The 20856-nt window shown below is 38.0% G+C and overlaps 2 protein-coding genes across 6 annotated transcripts in view; one reads left to right on the top strand and one right to left on the bottom strand.

Annotated features, from left to right (window-relative positions):
• anks1ab (ankyrin repeat and sterile alpha motif domain containing 1Ab) overlaps positions 1-13511 on the top strand; it is a 33780-nt gene extending 20269 nt beyond the window's left edge. For 2 of the 5 annotated variants that reach the window (XM_055221870.1, XM_055221872.1), the window contains 11 exons: positions 1180-1278; positions 2706-2852; positions 5270-5377; positions 6089-6259; positions 6345-6479; positions 6568-6639; positions 6713-6796; positions 6890-7027; positions 7952-8128; positions 9392-9490; positions 12850-13511. In XM_055221870.1, the coding sequence (XP_055077845.1) occupies positions 1180-1278; positions 2706-2852; positions 5270-5377; positions 6089-6259; positions 6345-6479; positions 6568-6639; positions 6713-6796; positions 6890-7027; positions 7952-8128; positions 9392-9490; positions 12850-12888 (1269 nt within the window). In that variant the 3' untranslated portion in view covers positions 12889-13511. Of the gene's footprint in view, positions 1-1179; positions 1279-2705; positions 2853-5269; positions 5378-6088; positions 6260-6344; positions 6480-6567; positions 6640-6712; positions 6797-6889; positions 7028-7951; positions 8129-9391; positions 9491-10228; positions 10728-10952; positions 11519-12849 lie in introns of those variants that run through there. The other 3 variants (XR_008648697.1, XM_033966397.2, XM_033966399.2) reach the window with 3 other exon arrangements.
• A 1501-nt stretch (positions 13512-15012) lies between these two features.
• Positions 15013-20473, bottom strand: LOC117371308 (T-complex protein 11-like protein 1). The gene is made up of 10 exons (XM_033966959.2): positions 20394-20473; positions 19838-19925; positions 19599-19728; positions 19383-19503; positions 18705-18925; positions 18037-18173; positions 16989-17140; positions 16178-16359; positions 15603-15775; positions 15013-15282 (listed from the first exon to the last, which is right to left on the bottom strand). The coding sequence occupies exons 2-10, from the start codon at positions 19911-19913 to the stop codon at positions 15050-15052; spliced, it is 1425 nt and encodes a 474-aa protein (XP_033822850.1). The 5' UTR covers positions 19914-19925; positions 20394-20473; the 3' UTR covers positions 15013-15049.
• Between the last annotated feature and the right edge of the window lie 383 nt (positions 20474-20856).

Below are 20856 nucleotides of genomic sequence, written 5' to 3'. Positions count from 1 at the left end.
CATGGAGTAGCAGCAGCAGTTAACAGGTCAAGATCAGGAAGAGTCAGGTGGTCCTGTGTTAGTTTGATTGAGGAGGGTAATGGCCCTTCGGACAGAACAGGGTTCTTTCAGGGCGTCCAGTGATTTTGGAAAATACTTTTACAATGTTCTGCAGCCTGCTTTTATTCATTTATTCATTGAACCATGTAGGTCAGGACCAAAACAATGCATTTAGAAATAGCAGCTTGTTATTTTTATTGTCATTTCCATGTATTGCAATATGACAATACCAATCTTTGTTAAACCCCGAGTAAACTTTTTTCGTCTCTATGAGTAATCAACTCATTCGCACATTGGGTTAATTTTTCATTTTGACCCAAATTTTCAACCCCAAAGGTTGCTGAGTACAAAACACATACACACACAATTAATTATTACCTTTCTTTTACAAATACCAAGCTGAGTGGCATATTTGATGCTAATTCCAGAGTCTTTGTTGCCTGGGATTTGCTCACGATCAGATTGATTACTCCTGGCATGCACAATTTATTTGACTTCATTGTCCTCCCACTCTGCTGTTACAGCTTGTGTCAGGGATGTGCTTTTCTCCACGTGTCTATGGCATATTTACATGCTAATGTTTTGTCATGCTATTCAACTTGTTTAAAAGTGCATTATATAGCTTTTCACCTACTTTCCAACTACTTGTCTCCATAGAGGAGTTATTGCTTTGTCTGGAATGTTCCATAGTCTGACATTTAATAATCTTTCTCGATGTGTTTTATTGCTCAAATATACCTTGAGAAGCATGGATGTTTACTGCAACCAGGGTTTGGGGTTACTTGCTTATGTCAATGGAGATATATAATATCGTACTATGGAATATTCCATGCAAAGCAGCAACAGCTCCATGGAGACACACACCCTCCAGAAAAAAATACATACTGTACCTTTAAATATCATCCCTTATTCACCTCTGGTTCATTGTCATACCAATACTTTCTACACATTGTTACTTGTCTATTTAAACCAAGTGGAGTGCTCATAATAGATTTATTTTCCTGTCCTGGTTGTATTTTCAGTCCGCGCATGTCTGGGCTTGCAAGTATGTCAACATTGGCATGCATCCCGTGTGTGGTGGTCTGTGTGTGAGCCTGTTTATTTGTATGTCTCTTTCTCCATGTCTCTGTGCCTGTGCAGGGAAGTAACGTGATGGAGGACCAAGATCTCAGAGACATGGGGATCACTGACCCAGGACACCGTAAGAAAATCCTGCATGCGGCACGCAGCTTGCCGAAGGTACTTAACATCGCAGTGTCTAGGTGGGACAGTGACAGATAGCACCTAAGGGAGAAGGGGGAACTCAGAATACATCATCATAAATGTAGAAGATCAACCAAAATGTGATCAAATGACTAATGAGGTAGCATTGTGGATGAACAGGTCATATTTCTCATAAAAAGTGTGGCTTGAAAGGCTTGTTATCTTGCCTTTTAAAGTTTAAACAGGAAGTAGATGTCTTCGACTGTGAGAGTGGTTCCTCAATCTTTTCCTGAAGCAATTTTGCGCTCATTATAGATAAATGCACAGGAAATGGTGTTTTATACAGTTGTATACACAGTTTGTCTGCACCAGCTGTACAGGTGTAGTGGCTCCATATGGATCTTGTCACAAGAAAGACAGATTGTCATTAAATATGCAAAAAGTAGTGTCACATATTTGTGTTTACCTGTATGCACAGTTTTAAAGCTGACAACAGTCTATGTGAACTAGAAATGAAAGAAATTATAGTTAGAAGCCCTGTAGTATTAAGAAAGCAATAGAAAATGCAAATGTTATTCACACATCTAAAAGGAGTGGGAAGAAATAAATACTTAAGATAAATCCTTCACCTTAATAATTAACTATGTCTCCCACAACCTTTCATCCTCCCATCTCATCCTGGATGGGAGAAAAATTATATATTGGAATTTGATTTATTTATTTGTTTTTTCTTTTAATCAAATACAGTCTTGCAACACTTGTTAGTTATTAGGGATGTGGAACTTGTGTATATCACTGGAGCTGTATTTCTCAAACATTTACATATTATTCTATACTACAAGGATGGGCACGTTAATATTGATCCTGTGATCATCTGTCAATGTGGAGAGATCGTTAAATTGTGATTTAGTGCTGTCCTGCTAAATGCAGCTCAATGCTTAACTACAAACACATGCCATCTTTTACCCTCCCACTCCTCTTATGCTCCACCCCTCTCATGGTCTGAGCGAGTGACAGGCTGATTTAACCAATCTCAGTGAAGCATAAACCCTAAATCCAACTAGGGCTGAGTGATATGGTGATAAACCTGGAATTGTGATCTCATCCCTATATGACTATCTGCTATTTTGGTAAAATATTGTGTCACTATTTCTCTATGCTGTCTACTCAAAAACACTTTTTCTCACCCACTTCTCCAAAACTTACCCTCTGTAAGGAACAGCTGGATTCAACAATCACAGGGAACTGTGAACTTTCAGATGAAGCAGATTACTTTAATTACTTCTTATTAAGGCAATAGGACCCAAGGAACTGTGAAATGGTTGTTTTGCCATATCACCCACACCCTAATCAATTTGTGACCAAAGCTGAAATAAATAAAAAAAATGTACACCCACTATATAATAAATATACTATCACGTATTATCACACCATCTTCATGCTGTTGTTTTTGCCCTGTGTAGGTGAAAGCACTGGGCTGTGATGGTAGTACATCTCTTGCCTCGTGGCTTGATGGCCTTGGACTGCATGAGTATTTGCCCAACTTTCTCACTACTGGTTACCGCACGCTGGAGTGTGTTAAAAACCTGTGGGAACTAGAGATTGTCAATGTAAGTGTCTAAGTGTCATTTTTGCATCTATTTTTCTACAAAATCTATTTTGTTTATCTGCCAAATGGATTTGAAAACAAAAAGGACCACAACAACTACTATTTGTTAATGGACTGCTTATGAGTAGCAGAGACATCTACCGTATTTTCCAGACTATACGTCGTTCTGCAGTATAAGTCACACCAGAGAAAAAATACATAGTAATGAAGAAAAAAAAAACATATATAAGTATATAAGGAAGTAGTTTTAAACTAGATTTATGATAAACTAAACATTTACATTATTGTAATAAATAAATGACTGTCATACTGGTGCAAGCCTAGAGTGCCCTTGCTTAGTTGTCAGTGTGACAATAACGAAGATGTGAAATTCTATACTTGAATAATTTCACATATAAGTTACATCTGAGTATAAGTAGCACCCCCGGCCAAACTATGAAAAACGTATAGTCTGGAAAAAACAGTAAATATATGCAATAATGATGATGCAATAATTAATAGATAAGGTGCTAAATCTAAATGAAAGTTATGTGTTCTGACAGGGAATATTGTAATTTTATTTAATCTGTCTGGAAATGGTATAACATTAACATAATTCTTTATAACGAAGAAGAAAAGGAGGTACCACTTTGCCTGAACATACTGTAAGAGCTAGTGTTACTTTGTCTGTCTCATTTGTGTGAGTTATGTGGACAATATACAAATGTAATGCATTACTTACTTTCCTACAAAGGTGCAAAACATTCTGTTTTCCATGCAGCAGTGGCCATACATCACACTAAGGGAGAGTAACAGCTATGTTCTGGTCATTTTGGTTAGGGCCGCGTTTCTTATCTGTAGCGCCTTTCATCTCAGGAATGTGTAACCCCCACTTTGGGAGCAGTATATAACACTGGTGCAATCTTATCCTGTTAGACTCTGCTTTAAACACCGCTTAGGACATGACTCACTTAATTCTGCTTTGAATTTTGCTGGACGCTGCCTTTAACCTAACTGTTTTGCTGTAACTGACAGTAAAGATCTATAGAACAGTCCCCATGCCTCTCCACCTGTTCTTCATGCAACAGATAGGAGAAACCGACAGTTAGTTCCAGCAGTGTATTTCAGGTGCACCCTCAGGTTGTTTCTGTATCTTATTACCTAGGGAAAAAAGCAGCAAAAATTTAAAAGTAAATTAGATCAGAGTATTTAGTTTTGTTCTGACTTCCCCCATTTCTTGTTAGTAAAATTGACGATTAAATCGCAATTTGATGAAAATCATGTAAACCACACAAGATAATTCTCATGAAACTAGCTTCAGCAACAAATGCTGAAGCTAGTTTTTATTCTAATTGAAGGAAAACTGATACAGCTACAATGTTGTGAGCCTCGTGCATAGATTGTGTCCAGCAGACTGTTGTTGTGAAAAGAGATTTGGCCGGTGAGATGAGCAGAACTGCCTCGGAGCATCTTGGCACACCTCTCTCTGCCATTACAGTCTCTGCATACTCTTAATAGTCGCTGAAAATACCACTAAGCCAACAACATTTCTGCGTGCTGGATTACACTCTTGCATATTGTCCCAGGGCATTGTAATGTTGTTTAGAGTTTCTTTTTTCTTCATGTAGTTTGTCTCTGTGGAATTGTGTTTAGACAGTAATGAGAGCTGCACAGGGAATCCTTCGATTACAAGATGCATAGATGAAGCCTTGAGACGAGAGATCAAATGAGTGATACTGAGCTGATCTGTAACAAAATGTGTACATGTTCATTTAAATAATTAACATGAGCATATTTTGGGGAAATGAAAATTCACTTAATGTATTATTATTTTGCATCACTTTATTTTTGTCTATTATCATATTTTGTGTCTTCAGGTCTATCTGCTCTGCTGGCACAGATATTTTCTTCAAGATTAAAAGAACTGTAACTTATGTTTAAACAAAAATATTCGCAAACATACATTTTCATAATACAATTTTTGAGAATAACATTATTATTTAGTAAATACTTAATCAGGGCAAAATAATAATAATAATAATAATAATAATAATAATAATAATAATAATAATAATAATAAAGTTAAATGACTGTGCAGACTATAGAATTATTGGACAACATCTCGCATAAACTACTTAAGATGAAATTGTGAGATGTTGTTTCTATGTTTCTGTGTTATGTAACTCCAAATGGCTATATAAGTTCTAAAATGGATCTTGAGTTATAGTGGATCCAGAGAAGATGGTGCAGTTCTTTAAGCTTACGGCAAAACAGATTGAGGCTAAATTATTGACAAGAGTGGTTTCAGTGGCTGCCAGTGCGGGCTGTGTGTCCCTAACTCTCTGTCTGAGCCTGCACTGAATAAATACTTGTGTTTGAGCTATTGATGTGACAAGTCAGTGAAAAGTAACCTGACCGCGCTGATGGTGTTTTGTGCAGGTTCTTAAAATTGGCCCTTTGGGACACCGTAAAAGGATCATTGCCTCCCTTGCAGAGAGACCATATGAAGAGGCACCCTCCAAGTCCCGACGTCTCTCTCCAATCATGGTAAAAATCTTTGGAGCAGAAATGGATATAGTGAAAGTTAATATAGTCTGACTGAAAAATCATTTTACTAGGAATTCTTCGAGGGTTTAAAATAAAAGTTTAATTATATAGTTAGATCTTTATAATCTTATATAGCTTCAGTGCACATAAAGCTTGATGCATATTCTGAGCCTGTCATGGTTATGATTATGTAACCATGACATAATCCTTCCACAAGGGGTAGACCTAAAAAGGACTATGGTTTGAGATAGGATGGACATCTGACATAAATCTATACCTGAAAGTTTCTATTGATATGTGTGGTAGTGAAAATAGCACAGAAAAATGTTACAACTGTGTAATAATGGCAGTAGAAAAAGAGTTTAATGGGCCGATGCTTTGCTTTTTACACTTTATCAGATGCTCTTGAATTGCTATAAAAAGTGAGACAGAGGTGGAGTCGAAACGCACACTAAAAGCTAATTCCATGTCAATGGGATTTTGTGAAAATATATTTATTTCTTTCATCTGTATCTACTTTTGGAATGAGATTCTTCAGTATAATTTGGTTCAGAACCGTTTTCCCGAGCAGATTAAAAAGCCAAAAAAAGAGAATTGAGACTGTCTATGGAAGATGATCTTTTGTGGGGGAATAAACTTGGCTGTAGATCAGGAAATCTTTGCCACAAAACATCTCATTCTGCTCTCCTCTCTGTGTGTTTATGTGTGCAGTTCCATGACCTGCTGTCCCAGGGTAACACTCCCCTGGGACAGCTGGACCCCTACACCAGTCGCTCCATGGACATGCTCCTTCCTTTGACTGAGTCCGATCGCCGCAGGAGGGGCTTCGACCAGGACTGTAGTGCGTCTCTGCGGTCATACAGTGAGAGACCAAGATCTGTGGTGAGCCTTCTCCCAGTCAAGCCACATCTTGCCGTGATGTGTTCAATGAGAAACTGAATTTGTGTCATGTTTTGTCTTTGTATAGGAAAGGCATAGTGAAAGACATAAAGATCGCTTTAACCTTCGACCCACAAGCCATTCTGCTACCTATGCCACAGTGTCCGCATGGCATCACCAACCTGAAAAACTCATCTTGGACTCCTGTGGATATGAGGCCACTGTATGTTCTTTTATATTTTATTTATTATCTGTAGTTACAATACAAATCATGTTTTATCAAATAACATGGGTTTGTCTGAATCATTTAGTATTTAGGGTCATTGATAATCAGGGATCTACGAGGGATTGAGTCCACACAAGATGCCTGTGCTAAAATTAGGGTAGGTTCAGAAATGGTCAGGTAAATCATGCTATAGAACATGGCTTTGACTTTTTGAAATATGGTGATTTTAGAAATCAAAGGATTCAAGAAAGGGTCCAGTCGTCATATTATCTATTACATATAGAGGTGTCAAGTTCATTGATGCAGCTTCAAAGGTACACATATCTATTGATCTAGCCACCCTCCAAAAATGTAATTGACTTTTTCATGTCCTCTTCCTACATCATTTAACCTCTTCTTGTGTTTAGACCATAATTGCGGAACATGAGATCAGGAACATTTCTTGTGCTGCACAAGACCCAGATGACCTGTGCACATTTGCTTACATTACCAAGGATCCGAAAAGTGGTCACCACTTGTGCCATGTCTTCAGCACTGTTGAAGTGGTGAGTGGCATTTTATGTTTTTTCACTTTAAATGTGTTCTGATTCTAACTGAAATTATATAAAGAGCCTTTCTGTAGAGTGATCATTAGACATTTATAAAGGGAAAGTGGGATGTCAGGTATCCCACAGGAAAGCAGCATGTAGTATCCTGTGGACAAGATTTCCTTGATTGACTTTCCGCATTGCTTGATTTAAGCTCTGATCCTGCTATGTGACATTTCCCTCCACATGCTCAAATCATGCAGATGTCATTTGAATCTCATATGCGTTAAAGGTCAATGACAATTTTCATTCTTGTGTGAAGGATTTATTCAGTGCGTGTTTAAGATGGATTATCATGATTATTCAGTTTCCTTTGAGATAAGATGGCTCAAAACATTCATTATCAAGGCTTTTATGGAAGGAAAATGCAATATGTACATTTGACTGAGTTTATTTATGTATTATGATTTATTGATATTATTTATATATTTATATCATTATATTATATTATATTATAATGATTTACTTGACGCCTTGAGAATGATCCAATCTGATCTGATCTAGCAAGCTAAGCAGGGTTGGAGCTGGTTATTACTTGGATGGGAGACCACTGGAAATACTTGGTACAACAGTGGGGCAGCAGTGGCTCTAGTGCTTACTGTTGTTGTGTCCTTGGGTGGTGCACCCACCTTGCCTTCAGTGTTAAAATGCACAGGTGTCTGAATGAGAGTGTGTTTGTGACAGCGAATGCAGGACAACAAATCTAATATAGCTCATACCTGTAATTTGCCATATTTACAGCATGTACCTCATGTATGTGCATTAACATGTGAGGTCCCAACCAAATAAACAAATAATAATGTAGATCAACATGTATCTTTTTTTTTTTTTTTTTTAAACAAATAATAATGTAGATCAACATGTGTTCTATTCTTTTGCCAGACTCAGACATATGAGATCATCTTAACGCTGGGACAAGCCTTTGAGGTGGCCTATCAGGTGGCCATGCAGTCCAGAGCCAGACATTACGCCCAGGTGTCAGCCCAGAATCCGGAGGTCGTTGAAGCTAAAACCAGTCGCCCCATCTCCCAGTCCTGGAGCAATATCCGCAGATCAGCAGTGAGTAACAACCTGAAGTTAAGACCATTCAGGAAGACGTAAGAAGTGAAAATAGCAATGAATATAGCACAGAAAAATGTTACACAGACCTCCTGACCAACTTTTTCTTGCCACTAAATACCCACTGGGCCACCTACTTACAGCTGTCTGCGATGTAAAAGTGATGAATCATTAGTGCTTAGCTGGTTCAGCTTACTCTCAACCTCTTTGAGTCACACAGAGCAGCTGCAAATATACATTTTCTTGGCTCTACAGAAATGATGAATGAGCAGTTTTATATTTATTTTTTCACTACATCCTTCCCCTGAGGTATTTCTAGAGACCAGGAAGCTTCTGGTTGGATCTAATCACATCTTTATTATTGAGATTGCCTTCACATATTGTAGTAGCCTGAGCCACATGATGATGCATTGACTTCTCAAGATGTTTGACGAACAGTCACCTGAGCTAGCCTCGGCCCGCACACCGCAGCTGAATGCTCGTGCACTTTCACAAATCACATTTTACTGCCTGCTTGCACACTTTATATATGATGTAATCACCCAGTGGCATAATGAGACAAGCTAGTTTATACGTTTTAGATAAGGAGGTCAGCTTTTCAACATAATCCTCTCCACAAGTTTCTTCAAAGAGAAAGAATATGCCCAGCTGTAATTTGTGCTATCACTGTAATGTTTTAAAGCAACACTATGTTTATCCTAAAATAATTGTCTCTAGTGAAGCACTGGCTTAAAGATACACAGTGTCCTGGTGGAGGTCTGCCACCTGTCACTATGGAGATGTTAATGCCTCATCCACACATTATACCTAAACAGGGGTTTTAAAGCAAAATATCAGAGAAAATTTGCTAGGTGAACAGGCTCACCTCTCTGCTTGTCGCCAACCATGGTTATAGGTAAAGTTAATACTATGCCATGGAACATTCCAGGCAAACATCTCCATGGAGACTAAGTTACATAATACAGCTTAAAACAAACTCATGAAAATTATGTATACATAATAACTGCCATTTGGACTACCATGATCATGTAATAATACATGCAGATTGTTCACACACTATTTTTTTTTTTTTCTGTAAACTTTATCTTTACAACACTAACTGGACCTACATGACCTATGCAAAATATTCAGGAAAACAAACTTGTGTTGCTTTAACTGAAAGCCTCTCTTGCCTTAGGGTTAGTTCACATTTGAATTGCGGTTTCTCTCTACTGTCTGTTTTAACATGTCTTTGTTCTTGTCTTCTTGGTGCCTGCCTCCCAGGGTGCCCCTCAGCTCGAATGCCGCTGCTGTCACTGTCACACATGTACTACCCACCGCCCCTCCTTCCTCCCGTTGCACTCTGTTAGCCCTGCAGTCCAGGTCCTTCTCTTTCCTTGCCTCTTTTTAACCCTGTACTTTTCATCTGCTTTCACTCCATTCTTGCCACAACTTGATTTCCTTGTAGTACACATTCTATGCCTTAATTTGGACTCCTATAATTCAAACACAAATGTTTTTATCATCCCTTTTTTCACATTGCACATTCATCTGTCATATTACAATTTAACTGTTAAAACATGCTATACTTTGAAACAGACATGCTAAATATGGGATTTTAAGTTTTCTTGCGAGTACTGTTGGCTTTATTGTGTCAGGGATAACCATAAATATGATGGTTGAAGCGTATTTGCTGTTTTTTTTTCAAAATGCTGAAAACCATAACCAAGGATTTCAAATGCTTACTTTGAATGTTCAAAATTTACATCCAGCGTAAGAGCATAATAAGCATACAGTATGCAGGTATGCGAGTTGACGCTTCTGGTCCTAATACCCTTCATGTCTATCTAAGCCACTGGTGTAGCGCATGTTGCATTTTAAAATAATCAGTTCATTCGCTGTAGATTTGGCTCTAGCCTGGTTTCAGGAAGTGCATTTGCAGTGTGCCATCTTCCATGTTGTGGAATGAGCCCAGTGTGTGTGATTATAACCTGATCACTGGCCTCTGTACCTCTAATCCACATGCACGTGTGTGACCAGGACTTGTCAGTGGTGCACAAAGACCCCCGCTGGCGCCCGTCTCACGTCCTCCTCTCGCCCCCTCCCCCCCTCCCCCGGCAGATGGACCCTCTGGAGTTGGACCCTGATATGCACTCCCTTGGAAGCAACTCCTGGCTCCTGGACCAGCGGGACAGCCACAGGCGACCAGTCAGCACCAAGTACGAGACCACAATTTTCTGAGGCCGCCTCTCCCCTCCCCCGGTTATGTCCCTATGAACCACTCACACGCCCGTGACAGACAAGCCCGTGCCTTCTCACTGTGATGGTATAGCATCCCTCAGGGCTGTCGACTCCCACACCCTCTTGCCCTGCCCAGCAACCCAAATGAACCCACTTGTTCCCCTTGAAAAGACACGCTGCTCCTCTCCTGTGTCCCAGTGCAGTCCTGGCAGCTCCCCAGGCTGTCGCTGCTGCAGCCAATGGTGGAGTCCTGAGACGGATGATTCCGGACTGATCGCATTTTACAGTGGCTCTGCTCTCGCAACCAAACTGCCTCTTTCTCCTCCTCCTCCTGCTCCTGACTACTTACGTCTGCCTCCAAACCCTAATAGCTCCCAAAGTTGGCATTATTTTGTTTATTTCATCTACAATACTTTATTAAGTTTATAATTTAATTTAAAATGCATGTTAATTAATACATTTGAATACTGTTTTATTTAAATTCATACAAAACTATGATAGCCCTAGCTTGTTATGCATTGTTGTTAGCCTTTATTTTACTATTATTTATTATTTAATATTTTACCTCAACACAGTTAAAACTTGTCTTTTTCTCCATCTGTAGCCTGTCCTGTCTTACCAGGCATCTACCACTGTGAGGCACAATGAGGAGGCTGCTATGCTTGCATGGGATGCAAAATGGACTTTTAATCAATGAAAAGACAAACAGCAACATGCAGCAAACAACCTTTTTCTACGTATTTGTACCATAATTATTGTAACACAATGAGATGATTGAGTCTATCACTGATGTCTGAACTCTATTGAACCAAGAACTTAACTTTCACACATTACACACACAGGGGTGAACTCCCTGCACTTAACCAAGGACTACAGCCTTACATCTCTTTTGTTTATCTATAACCAACAAATATCCCATCGACCCTGACCCAGCCAACAACTGACTGCACGCCCCTACTCCTCCAAAGGACCAGGACCATAACATTCCTGGTGTTATAATGCCAAGGCTGGTGGTGATTGTTTTTATGGTGGTACAGTTTTACCCTGACTAGAGTCTGTTCCAGCCTCATACTGCCCAATGTCTCAACATTCACAGTAGCATTGAGCACTCCCAAATCAGTTAAAAACACACTGTGCTTATTAAAGGCACTGTCCCTCTCTCGTGGTGCAAATGGGTTATTCTTGTAATTAAGTACATTTTGTGATTATCTTTGATTATATGTTGAGCTAAGCTAATAAGTTTTGAAGGACTAAAATGAGGGATCTGATAGGGAATTACATTTGTAGATAGTGGTGGGCTGAAGTTGTTGATAAGGTTTGTTGTAGCTTCATGAAATCTTAACACAATTCACCATTTCTATCATTTAAGATAAAAATCTATTTTTCCATTTTCCGTATTGTATTTGTGCAAGGTTACGCTTCTGTCTGTAGCAAAAGTGGGCATTGACAAAGGCCAACTATTTTTTATTAATGATAGCATCACTAGCTCTCCGTTTTATTTTATTTTTTAAATAGTGACACTATTGTGTCACTATTTTTTAAATAGTGACACTATTTGACAAACATAGTGAAGTCTATAAAAGACCTGTAATCTCATATTTCTGTTGTTTATGCTCAATAAAATCATGAGATGTTGTTTATTTTAACACTGATTACACAGTTTGTAATTTAACCCATATATATGCGCTACTTTTCCCTTTTATTCTTCAGTAGTGATGGGCCAAGCGTCTTATAATCCCTCACTGTTTCATTTAAGTTTTAAATGAGGTACAATACATGCAAACTGTGTCACTTGAAACTAAACACGAGTGAAGGGATTTCAAACTACTGTATTAAAGAGACCACTTAATGTAGCGCTGGTGCCATATTGATGCAAATGGGTTTGCTATGCTGCGAATGTGGCGCCGCTCAGACTTCTCCTTCTGCACTGTGATTTGAAGATGCGTGTTGCGGGGTTGACACATGACTGTGGGCTGTCCGCTCTGTGCACTACCTACTGTGCGTGCTGTATGCTGTTTGTCTGTCCTCATGGGAGTTTGGACTCTTACTGTTACATCACCGGCCACTGTCCTTGTTTGTGTGTTGGACCCCAGATGTATCGGTCTGTGTGGTACTGTGGCTGTCTCATTGCCACTTTGTTAACTGTTAGCTTCAGCGGATGATGCATGTTGGCGCTGTTTTTGTGTTTTGTATCCTTTGATGCACTTGGCCTGAGCAGTCTCTGTATGTACTGTGGCAGTGTCTTTTCCATGTGATTTCTTTGTTTTACCTTTAGTTCTTTATACACATTTCATACTCTCATGTCTCCATAGTTGTCATTTCTCATTTGTCACAAATGTTCTTCCATTTTGTATGTTACAAAGACACTCAACCTGCTCTAGTTTGAATGCATTAAGTACAAGCATTACATTTTAATGAGCAGCTATTTAAAGTAAGTTTTGGTGGCATGATATGGGCTGTGCATGTACCGGTCTTTTAACATTCATGTTCTCCTTGTGTAGCTCACCCCAGCGTTCAAGTTTCCGGATACCAAGCTGTGAGTTGAAGGGGAGCAGCCGATGTGAGTGTGTTTGCGTGTGTTGAAATAGTAGGAAAAGCAGTGGAAACAGATAGAGAGAAAAAGAGAGGTAAGCTTTATGCAACAGCAGGGCCAACTAGCACTACTCTGACATTTAGAGCGCACTATGTAGACCCCTGTCCCATGATATAAACCCCCCCACAGACAAATGTAAACTGTACCACGGGCCCACAGGACCTCTGTATCACTCCTGTCTCGAGAAGGTTAGCCTTGGAGGCCCAGGCTGTTTCCTGACCTCATGGTGACTGCCCAATCCTGTCATTGTAGGTACTGTATGTTTAGACTACTGTAGACCATTTCTATTGATTCAGGTCTATTGAAGATACTTCCTGTGGAAATTATTCTGGAGAAAATGTTTGAAAATGTAGAGAAAAAACTGTACCAGCATATAATGCTTTGCCCATGTTTGTGGACAGAGTATGGTTTGTCAATGAAAAAAATGTGATGTTTAAAATTTCAAAGCAATATTATAATAATTAAATTAAATAATACAATGACTAAGGATCCAATGTCTGATTTATCTGGTTTGTAAAATGGTGGTTAACTGAAATATGCCAACATTTCAGAATACCCACCTTTTTTGAATGGGGGGGGGGGGACCTTTACTATTACCATTATTTTTGTTTTATTGTGATGAGGGTGAACCTCAAATGCACTGTTGGGATATTTATCAGTCACCCACAACGCAAAGGATGAATATTTATTTACTAATACTATAATATTAAATAAATATAATTTAAAGTTCTCAATTTTGGCTTTTCATTAACCACTGATGATCACAATGAATGTTTAACAGTTTAACTGTATGTAATGAATCATTGTAATGTATGCATTTCATTTTGAAGGAAAATATTAATGTTATGACTTTTGACTGATACTGATCTATGACTTATCAGCAGCACTTGTATTCATCTTGAATTTTTCTCAATACATGAAAAGCTACAATTAAAGGAATATCATATTATCATTTACAAAATAATTATCAATTTATTTGATGTAGTTTACAGTAAAAAAAAAGATTAACAATACAGAAGCTAAAAAACAAAGCAGTGACTTACACCATGAACACCCTCACCACACTAATATACATATATATATATATATATATATATATACACATACATATATATATACACATACATATATATATATACACACATACATATATATATACACATACATATATATATACATACATATATATATATATACATACATATATATATATATATACATACATATATATATACATACATATATATACATACATATATATATATATATACATATATATATATACACACACACACACACACCGTATTTTCCAGACTATATGTCACTCCGGAGTATAAGACGCATCAGTGAAAAAATGTATAGTAATGAAGAAAAATAACATATATAAGTTGCACTGGACTATAAGTTGAATTTTTTGGGGAAATTTATTTTACAAAATCTGAGATCAAGAACAGACATTTGATCTTTAAAGGCAATTTATAATAATAACAATAAAACAACAGGCTGAATAGCAGTGCAGCACGCTAATGTAACAAATTAACTGGTATATTTATTCAGCTACATGAAGCATAGACAATGAACTGAATAAGTGTCTGGTATGTTAACGTAAGATATTAACAGTTAGTCAGATAAGCTTACTCTCGATCTCACTCCAAATTACTAAATCCATTGAATTCTTCATCCTCGGTGTAGCTTCTGAACTCTATCAACTCTGGAAGTAGAGGAAGCGCCGCTTCCGTTTCTGCGTGGCTGTCATTTTGGCACACAAGCTTAGAGTGCCCTTGCGTGGTTGTCAGTGTGACAATAACAAAGATGAAATTATATATTTTAATAATTTCACCTATAAGTCACATCTGAGTATAAGTCGCATCCCCGGCCAAACTATGCAAAAAAGTGCGACTTATAGTCCGGAAAATACGGTATATATATTGTAAATGTAATTGCATTATTTTATATATTATTTTAATAAACATGTTTTTATAGGTATGTATAGAAGTATAAAAACTATTATAGAGTTCATACAGGCAGTTTTTGATACGGCTGTGCCTCATATTGCATTATCCAAAGCCCTGACATTTTAAATTGCAGTTCTCCTGGTCACCCTCTTCTCAGCGGTGGTCGTCTGCGGTCTTAGGCTCTTCTGATGGGATCAGTGCTCTTCTAAGTATGGGTGCATAGAAGGGCCCAAACACGGAGCGGTTGAAGTGGACAATTTGCCCAAAGGCCCTTCCCAACTCGGCCAAGTCAGCACTGAGCAGCCTGAGGGGGGAGGCCAGTTCTGGACTCTTTTTAGGAGGGCCCCCCTGCAGCATGGCCTGAAGGAAGCCCTGTACCCTCTCTCCTACATTATCCAGATATATCCAGAAAGACAAGAAGTCAGCACTCAAGTTCAGCAGCAACTTATCCTAACCTAACTTTTTTTTTTTCTTGACAAATGGAATGCTTTATTGCGACTACCATTGCGTGTATACCATCTAGGGCCCGTGGTTACTGGAATATGCCCTTATATTTGAAATAATAATAATAAAAAAAATATTTTGTTTCATTTAATTCACTCTGCCATCATGAAAAAAACATCTGGACATATATCTTATTCTGGTTATTGTTTGTTGATAATGTACTTTAAGAGAAATATATATATATTTTTTCTAACTGTCTCACCTATGAGAATGCGGACAGGGTTATCATCCCTCCACAGCTCTTCTATTTGTCCTTTGAGGATCTCTTGGATCTCTTGTGGAAGTGACGTGTTTTCTTGGCTACATCGAGCTTCATTCACCTGCTGCACCACTTTTTCAGCAACTCTCAGCAGTGCCCCCCTAAGGTCAGCCTCACTATAGCATTTCAAAATAGAACAATTAACAACAAAAAAAGTGTCACGTTTCATTCTTCAGAGATTTCTTAATAATTACAAATAACAAAAAAATACAAATTAATTTATTTAGGCAAATAGTTAATAATTTTGTTAATGCAGTATTAATATATTACAAAGGGAAAGAGGGAGCCTTCCCTGCCAATAATAGTGACAAGCACACGAGCATGCTTTGAATACCCAAAGTTGCTGTTCTACATTTGTCCACTAATCATGGCAGGGCTTCTCTTAAACAGAAAGAATGAGGTTAGCAGAATCCCTTTTGACAAGCTAGTAGCCTCCTGTCACCTCCATTGGTATTCCTCTCTTACAATACCTGTTCCCGGTGACAGCGAGTACATACATCACCATGCTCCCTTCTTACCTGCTGTGACTGCCTTCTAGCAGGGCAGTGATGGACTGCTTGAGTTTACCTACAAACCCTGGCAGAGACCACACAGCCCCTCCGCACTGAGCATGGGTCACCAACAGCACTGACGCGTCTAGAACCAGACTCCGGACCTGCTCCCCCAGAGAATCCAGCCGGACCCGGTCCATCAGCACAGTCTGTGGGGGCAGGACATGTATCAAAGTTTTATAGGATTAATTCATTTGACATCACAGAATTTTAAACTGCCCATATTTAAATATGGGGTGAGTAAAGGCAGGACCAGTCTTTAACTCATTATGTAAATGTTTTGATCTGGTTTATGGTTATTTCTGAACCTCATCCTCTGTGGCACAAACAGCTTCAATAAGTGGTGGTAATATTCAATCACTGTCAGTTGAAAGGGCTTTTAAGGCATACGTTTAATATTGCTAATTTGTGGACACAATCTCTTACAAGCAATGGTTAAACATTTGTGGACTTTCAGTTTGGTTATTTCATTCAAAAACCTTGCCTCATCCATATATTTATTTACCCCCTGCTTTCCATGTGAAATTATGACATCATCAGATTCTACAACGTGAATGCAAGCTACTCCAAGAAACTATTATGAAACTATGGCAAGATCAGCACAATCTGTCTTATACATTTAAAATGCTGGATTTTCTATATTACAAGAGCTCTGATGTGTTTCCTCATGCATCAACAAGCAGTGGGGTGAGGAGCAGTGTGTAGAGAGACTGAATATTCCCTCATTATCAATAAAACATTATTCAAATGAGAGATGATGATGTAATGTGCGGCTGACCTCGGGATATTTCTGGTCCAGTGAGCTCCAGCGCAGCAAATGCATGTAGGCTCTGTTCAGGACGGACATGGCGCTGACAGGACCATCTCTGACAGACGACATCTCCTCTGATACAGCCGTGCAGAGCCAAGCCACAGTGTTATCCAGAGAGGCTGCGAGAAAAGGGAGCATTCACACTATTACTTCAAACTATAGGAATGTCACAATATATATTTTTGTGTTATAATTGTTAGGAAATCTTATATTATGATTCTTTACAATTATTAACATGACCAAACAATAGTTCAGTTCCATTCATGTATTCATGTCTAACTGATCACCATTCAGCTAGCCATGGGTTTCAGAATGAAGAGGAAAAGTCCTTAAAATATATGCATATTACAGGAAGCTGAAACTCATGAATACTTAACCATCTTCATGAAATTAAACTTAGACTCAATTTTATATATATATATATATATATATATATATATATATATATATATATATATATATATATATATATATATATATATATATATATATATATATATATATATATATATTATAATATAATATAATATAATATAATATAATACTATTTTATAATATAAAAAAATGATTATCAATTAACTGAATGGTCATTAGACAAACATAAAAAAAAAAAAAAAAAATGTTGGTCTATAAATTAGATTTTAATTAAGAAAGAATTTAGATTTATTGTAAGGAGCCTGAATTGTCATGCTGCTGTACATTATAGATTTTTGGAGATGAAGACATGAAACTCTATTTTAGAGCCATAAATATAATGCCACATAAGACGTAATCAAGAAAATTAATTAAATAAATCAATGAGCTTCCAATATTGTTTTAAGGAGAGACCAATAGCCTGAATAATATTGCTTTGTCAGCACAAGCTCCCTGTCCCATTGCCAATAACTGTGATTACTCAGCTGTCCTTAGGTAATATCTGAGCCAACTAGCCTCCTCCTTATAGGGTCCCTCTGCATCACGCCGTGTGGTAATTAAAATCTAGAAGCTTGCTTTTAAACCCTTAACCCCTCCTCACCAGGATCCTTGTCCAGAATCTGTTTAAACTTGGCTCTCTCGTACTGAACTGCCTGCTGCATCAAGTGAGGCCTCAATGTCTGGACAGTGAAGTTCACCATGTCGATCTTCATGAGCCCCAACATGTGGAAAATGCCCCTATGAGAAAAGGATCTGAAATACATCACCAAATTCTCATCTTACAATAACTGTTAACAGTGTTATTCAGTATAGATAGAATAGGTTGTGTTCACCATATTAAATTTGATGATTTCATAATTTCAGATGGAGGGCGGAATACTATTCATGGATTTCAGCTTTCAAAGCTTCAAAAGATAGGACATTTCATTTTAGATTCGGTTCATTGCTATGGCAACTGTCCCATGGATATAACTCTATGTGAGACTCACTGTTTTTGGAAGAAACCCAGTAATGGCACCACCATGTGAAGCTATATTACTTTTATTTATTTATAGTGACAGAGAAAACATTGAACTATGTGTCATATTTTTTTTCATGTGGATAAGGCCAATAATTACAAAAATACTAACAAATTTGCAATTATCTGACAGTTAAACAGCAAATTCCACCATAGAACCTTGACCTGTCCTCCAGTTCAATGCTAAATCATAGGGATTCTGGTATGTTGTGATGTCACAGGAATGCAACCCATTCTATAAAAAGACCCACCTGAAGAGCTCCACAGGTTCCTGTAGGTGGTGTAGTGCCCTGATCTCTTGGTCTCTCACAGGAGCACACAGGGAGCCCATCGTGTTGATGACGTATGCTGCGAGTCTGTTCAAGTCCAGTGCTCCCTGACTCACCTCCTGTTTGATCAGCTCCATGTCCAGCACCTCGCTCAGCTCTGTTCTCAGCCTCACGTGGCCCGGCAGCAGCAGAGATTCAAGCAACTGGAAGTGGAAGAGAGAAAGTTACTTACGTGTAGGCTAATACTAGTACTAGTACTATGTGGATAGATTAGTGGATTAATGGATTTTGTCTGTAATGCTGTATAAATGATAAAGTATGATATTAGTGCAGTTTTACTATAGATTTCTTATGACAATATAATATAATGGCTTCAACCCTTCAGACTTAAAACTGCAGTTTAGCTATAATTATATATAAGAATATCTCTTCTTTTTCAATAGCAATATTCAGACAATATTATATATTATTAATACATCTTTCAGCTCTTCACTCTCACGTCTTTAGTTTTTGAAAATGTAGTACTATAAAATGATCAGGGAAGATCTGTTACTCTTCTCTCGTTTCTAGAATCTCTATATTGCTCTTTAACATTTATTTAAATGTATAGTAATGCTCTCTAGCTTAATGTCCTTTGTACCTGGCACTTGCTTTGCTTACCGTCTTGATCTCTTGAAGCAGTACCATGGCATGGCTGTAGTCTGGTGGTTCACTGTTGAGCTGTTGCTGCAAACAGTCCCAAAAAGCCCTGTGAACTATTTCAGTCACTTTTCCTTCCAAACTGCAGAGGAAAAGACCGTTACCATCTCTCACAACTACTTAATTAGAGTGCAAATAGCCGCAGCCACTTAAGGAAAGGGCTTTTTAATTTCTTGCCTGTTGGTGGAAGGGCTATTAGGTTTGAAACTGAAGTCTCTGTTCACCACTATTTCATGTGCGAGGCTCAGGTTGGACACGCAGTTTTCCAGCTCAATCAGTCGGGATAATGAGGAGCTTGGTGGGCTCCCTGAGACATAACACACAACAATGCAAAATTAAAAGTGCCACAGTGCTAATGAACCAGATAGCCAAACTATTAATAATGATATATGGTAATACAACCAATGATAGACTACCTGTTGGAGAATCAAGTTTCTGTAGAGGTGGTAGGTCCCCTGTGGAGTCCTCAGAGCCATCTCTTCTGTTTGGCATTATAGCAACAGCCTATCATACAAAAATGCATGAGGTCTATACAAAAAAATAAAATTACTCTTAAAAAGTCACCATATAAATAGATGATAAATGAAAGAATAAATATTTTTAAACAGACAATTTAAAATAATTACCAACAGGCTATAGATCGAGTGTTGTTGTTTTTTTTTTTTTAAACAGAACAATACAAGAATTTGTTTTAAAATTGTAGAATGTAATGCCACACTCCCAAATGGAGGCAAGAGCCGATAGACCTATTCAAGGAGTAGGCTATCATTATTTAACATTTTCATTTAAAAAAAGAAAGAAGAAAGTTGAACCTGCTCATAATTTTGATTTTACTTACCATCACAAAATGATTAGTAACCTTTATTATCACCACAGGGCTAGAGTGTTGCCTGCTACAGTGGCCTATGCAATAGAATGAGAAAATTCTGGACACATTGACTAATATTATAAAGATATGATTTTAACACTTACCTGATGTCAACAGACTTCAGTACAACCCGGAATAGGTTTTACTCTGCTATATATGAAGATGACAGACGGTATTCCCTGATTCCTTCCTTGTTATGAGCACACTGTATTTCAGAGTCAAGTTTAAAAAGCGGACTGAACCATTACTGAACAAGCGGGGGGGTGGGGCGGGGGACTAAACTTTGTATCATCCTGTCAACGTTTATTATCATGTGGAGCAGTGTGTTTGTTTTTTACTTGATTATGAGTATGTTAAACTCTGTGTATGGACGTGTTTGTAGACCTTAGTGAATGATTTTAAACAATAATTTTGTATGGTCCACTCCGTTCTTGAATCAAAACAAAAGGCTTTGGCCCTGCCTACTGTCATTTGAAAGAAAACGCTCACGTGTCTGTACTCACTACCGGTACTTTGTTTTTTTCACCTGTAAAAAGAGGTCAAGGAAAAATGGTCTATGTATGTATT

The sequence above is a fragment of the Periophthalmus magnuspinnatus genome, chromosome 5 (assembly GCF_009829125.3).
Source record: "Periophthalmus magnuspinnatus isolate fPerMag1 chromosome 5, fPerMag1.2.pri, whole genome shotgun sequence".
In the NCBI taxonomy this organism is placed as follows: Eukaryota; Metazoa; Chordata; class Actinopteri; order Gobiiformes; family Gobiidae; genus Periophthalmus; species Periophthalmus magnuspinnatus.
Note: the sequence above shows the minus strand (reverse complement) of the source record. Positions and strands in the feature narration are given on the sequence as shown.

Bases quoted from the DNA above. Each gene is read 5' to 3' on its own strand.
- LOC117371308 (XM_033966959.2), bottom strand. From the start codon at position 19,913: ATGCCAAACAGAAGAGATGGCTCTGAGGACTCCACAGGGGACCTACCA. The intron at 19,504-19,598 runs GCAAGAAATTAA...TTTCCTCTGCAG, and splicing joins AATAGCCCTTCCACCAACAG to TTTGGAAGGAAAAGTGACTG. The intron at 16,360-16,988 runs GTCAGCCGCACA...CTGCCCCCACAG, and splicing joins TGGACCAGAAATATCCCGAG to ACTGTGCTGATGGACCGGGT.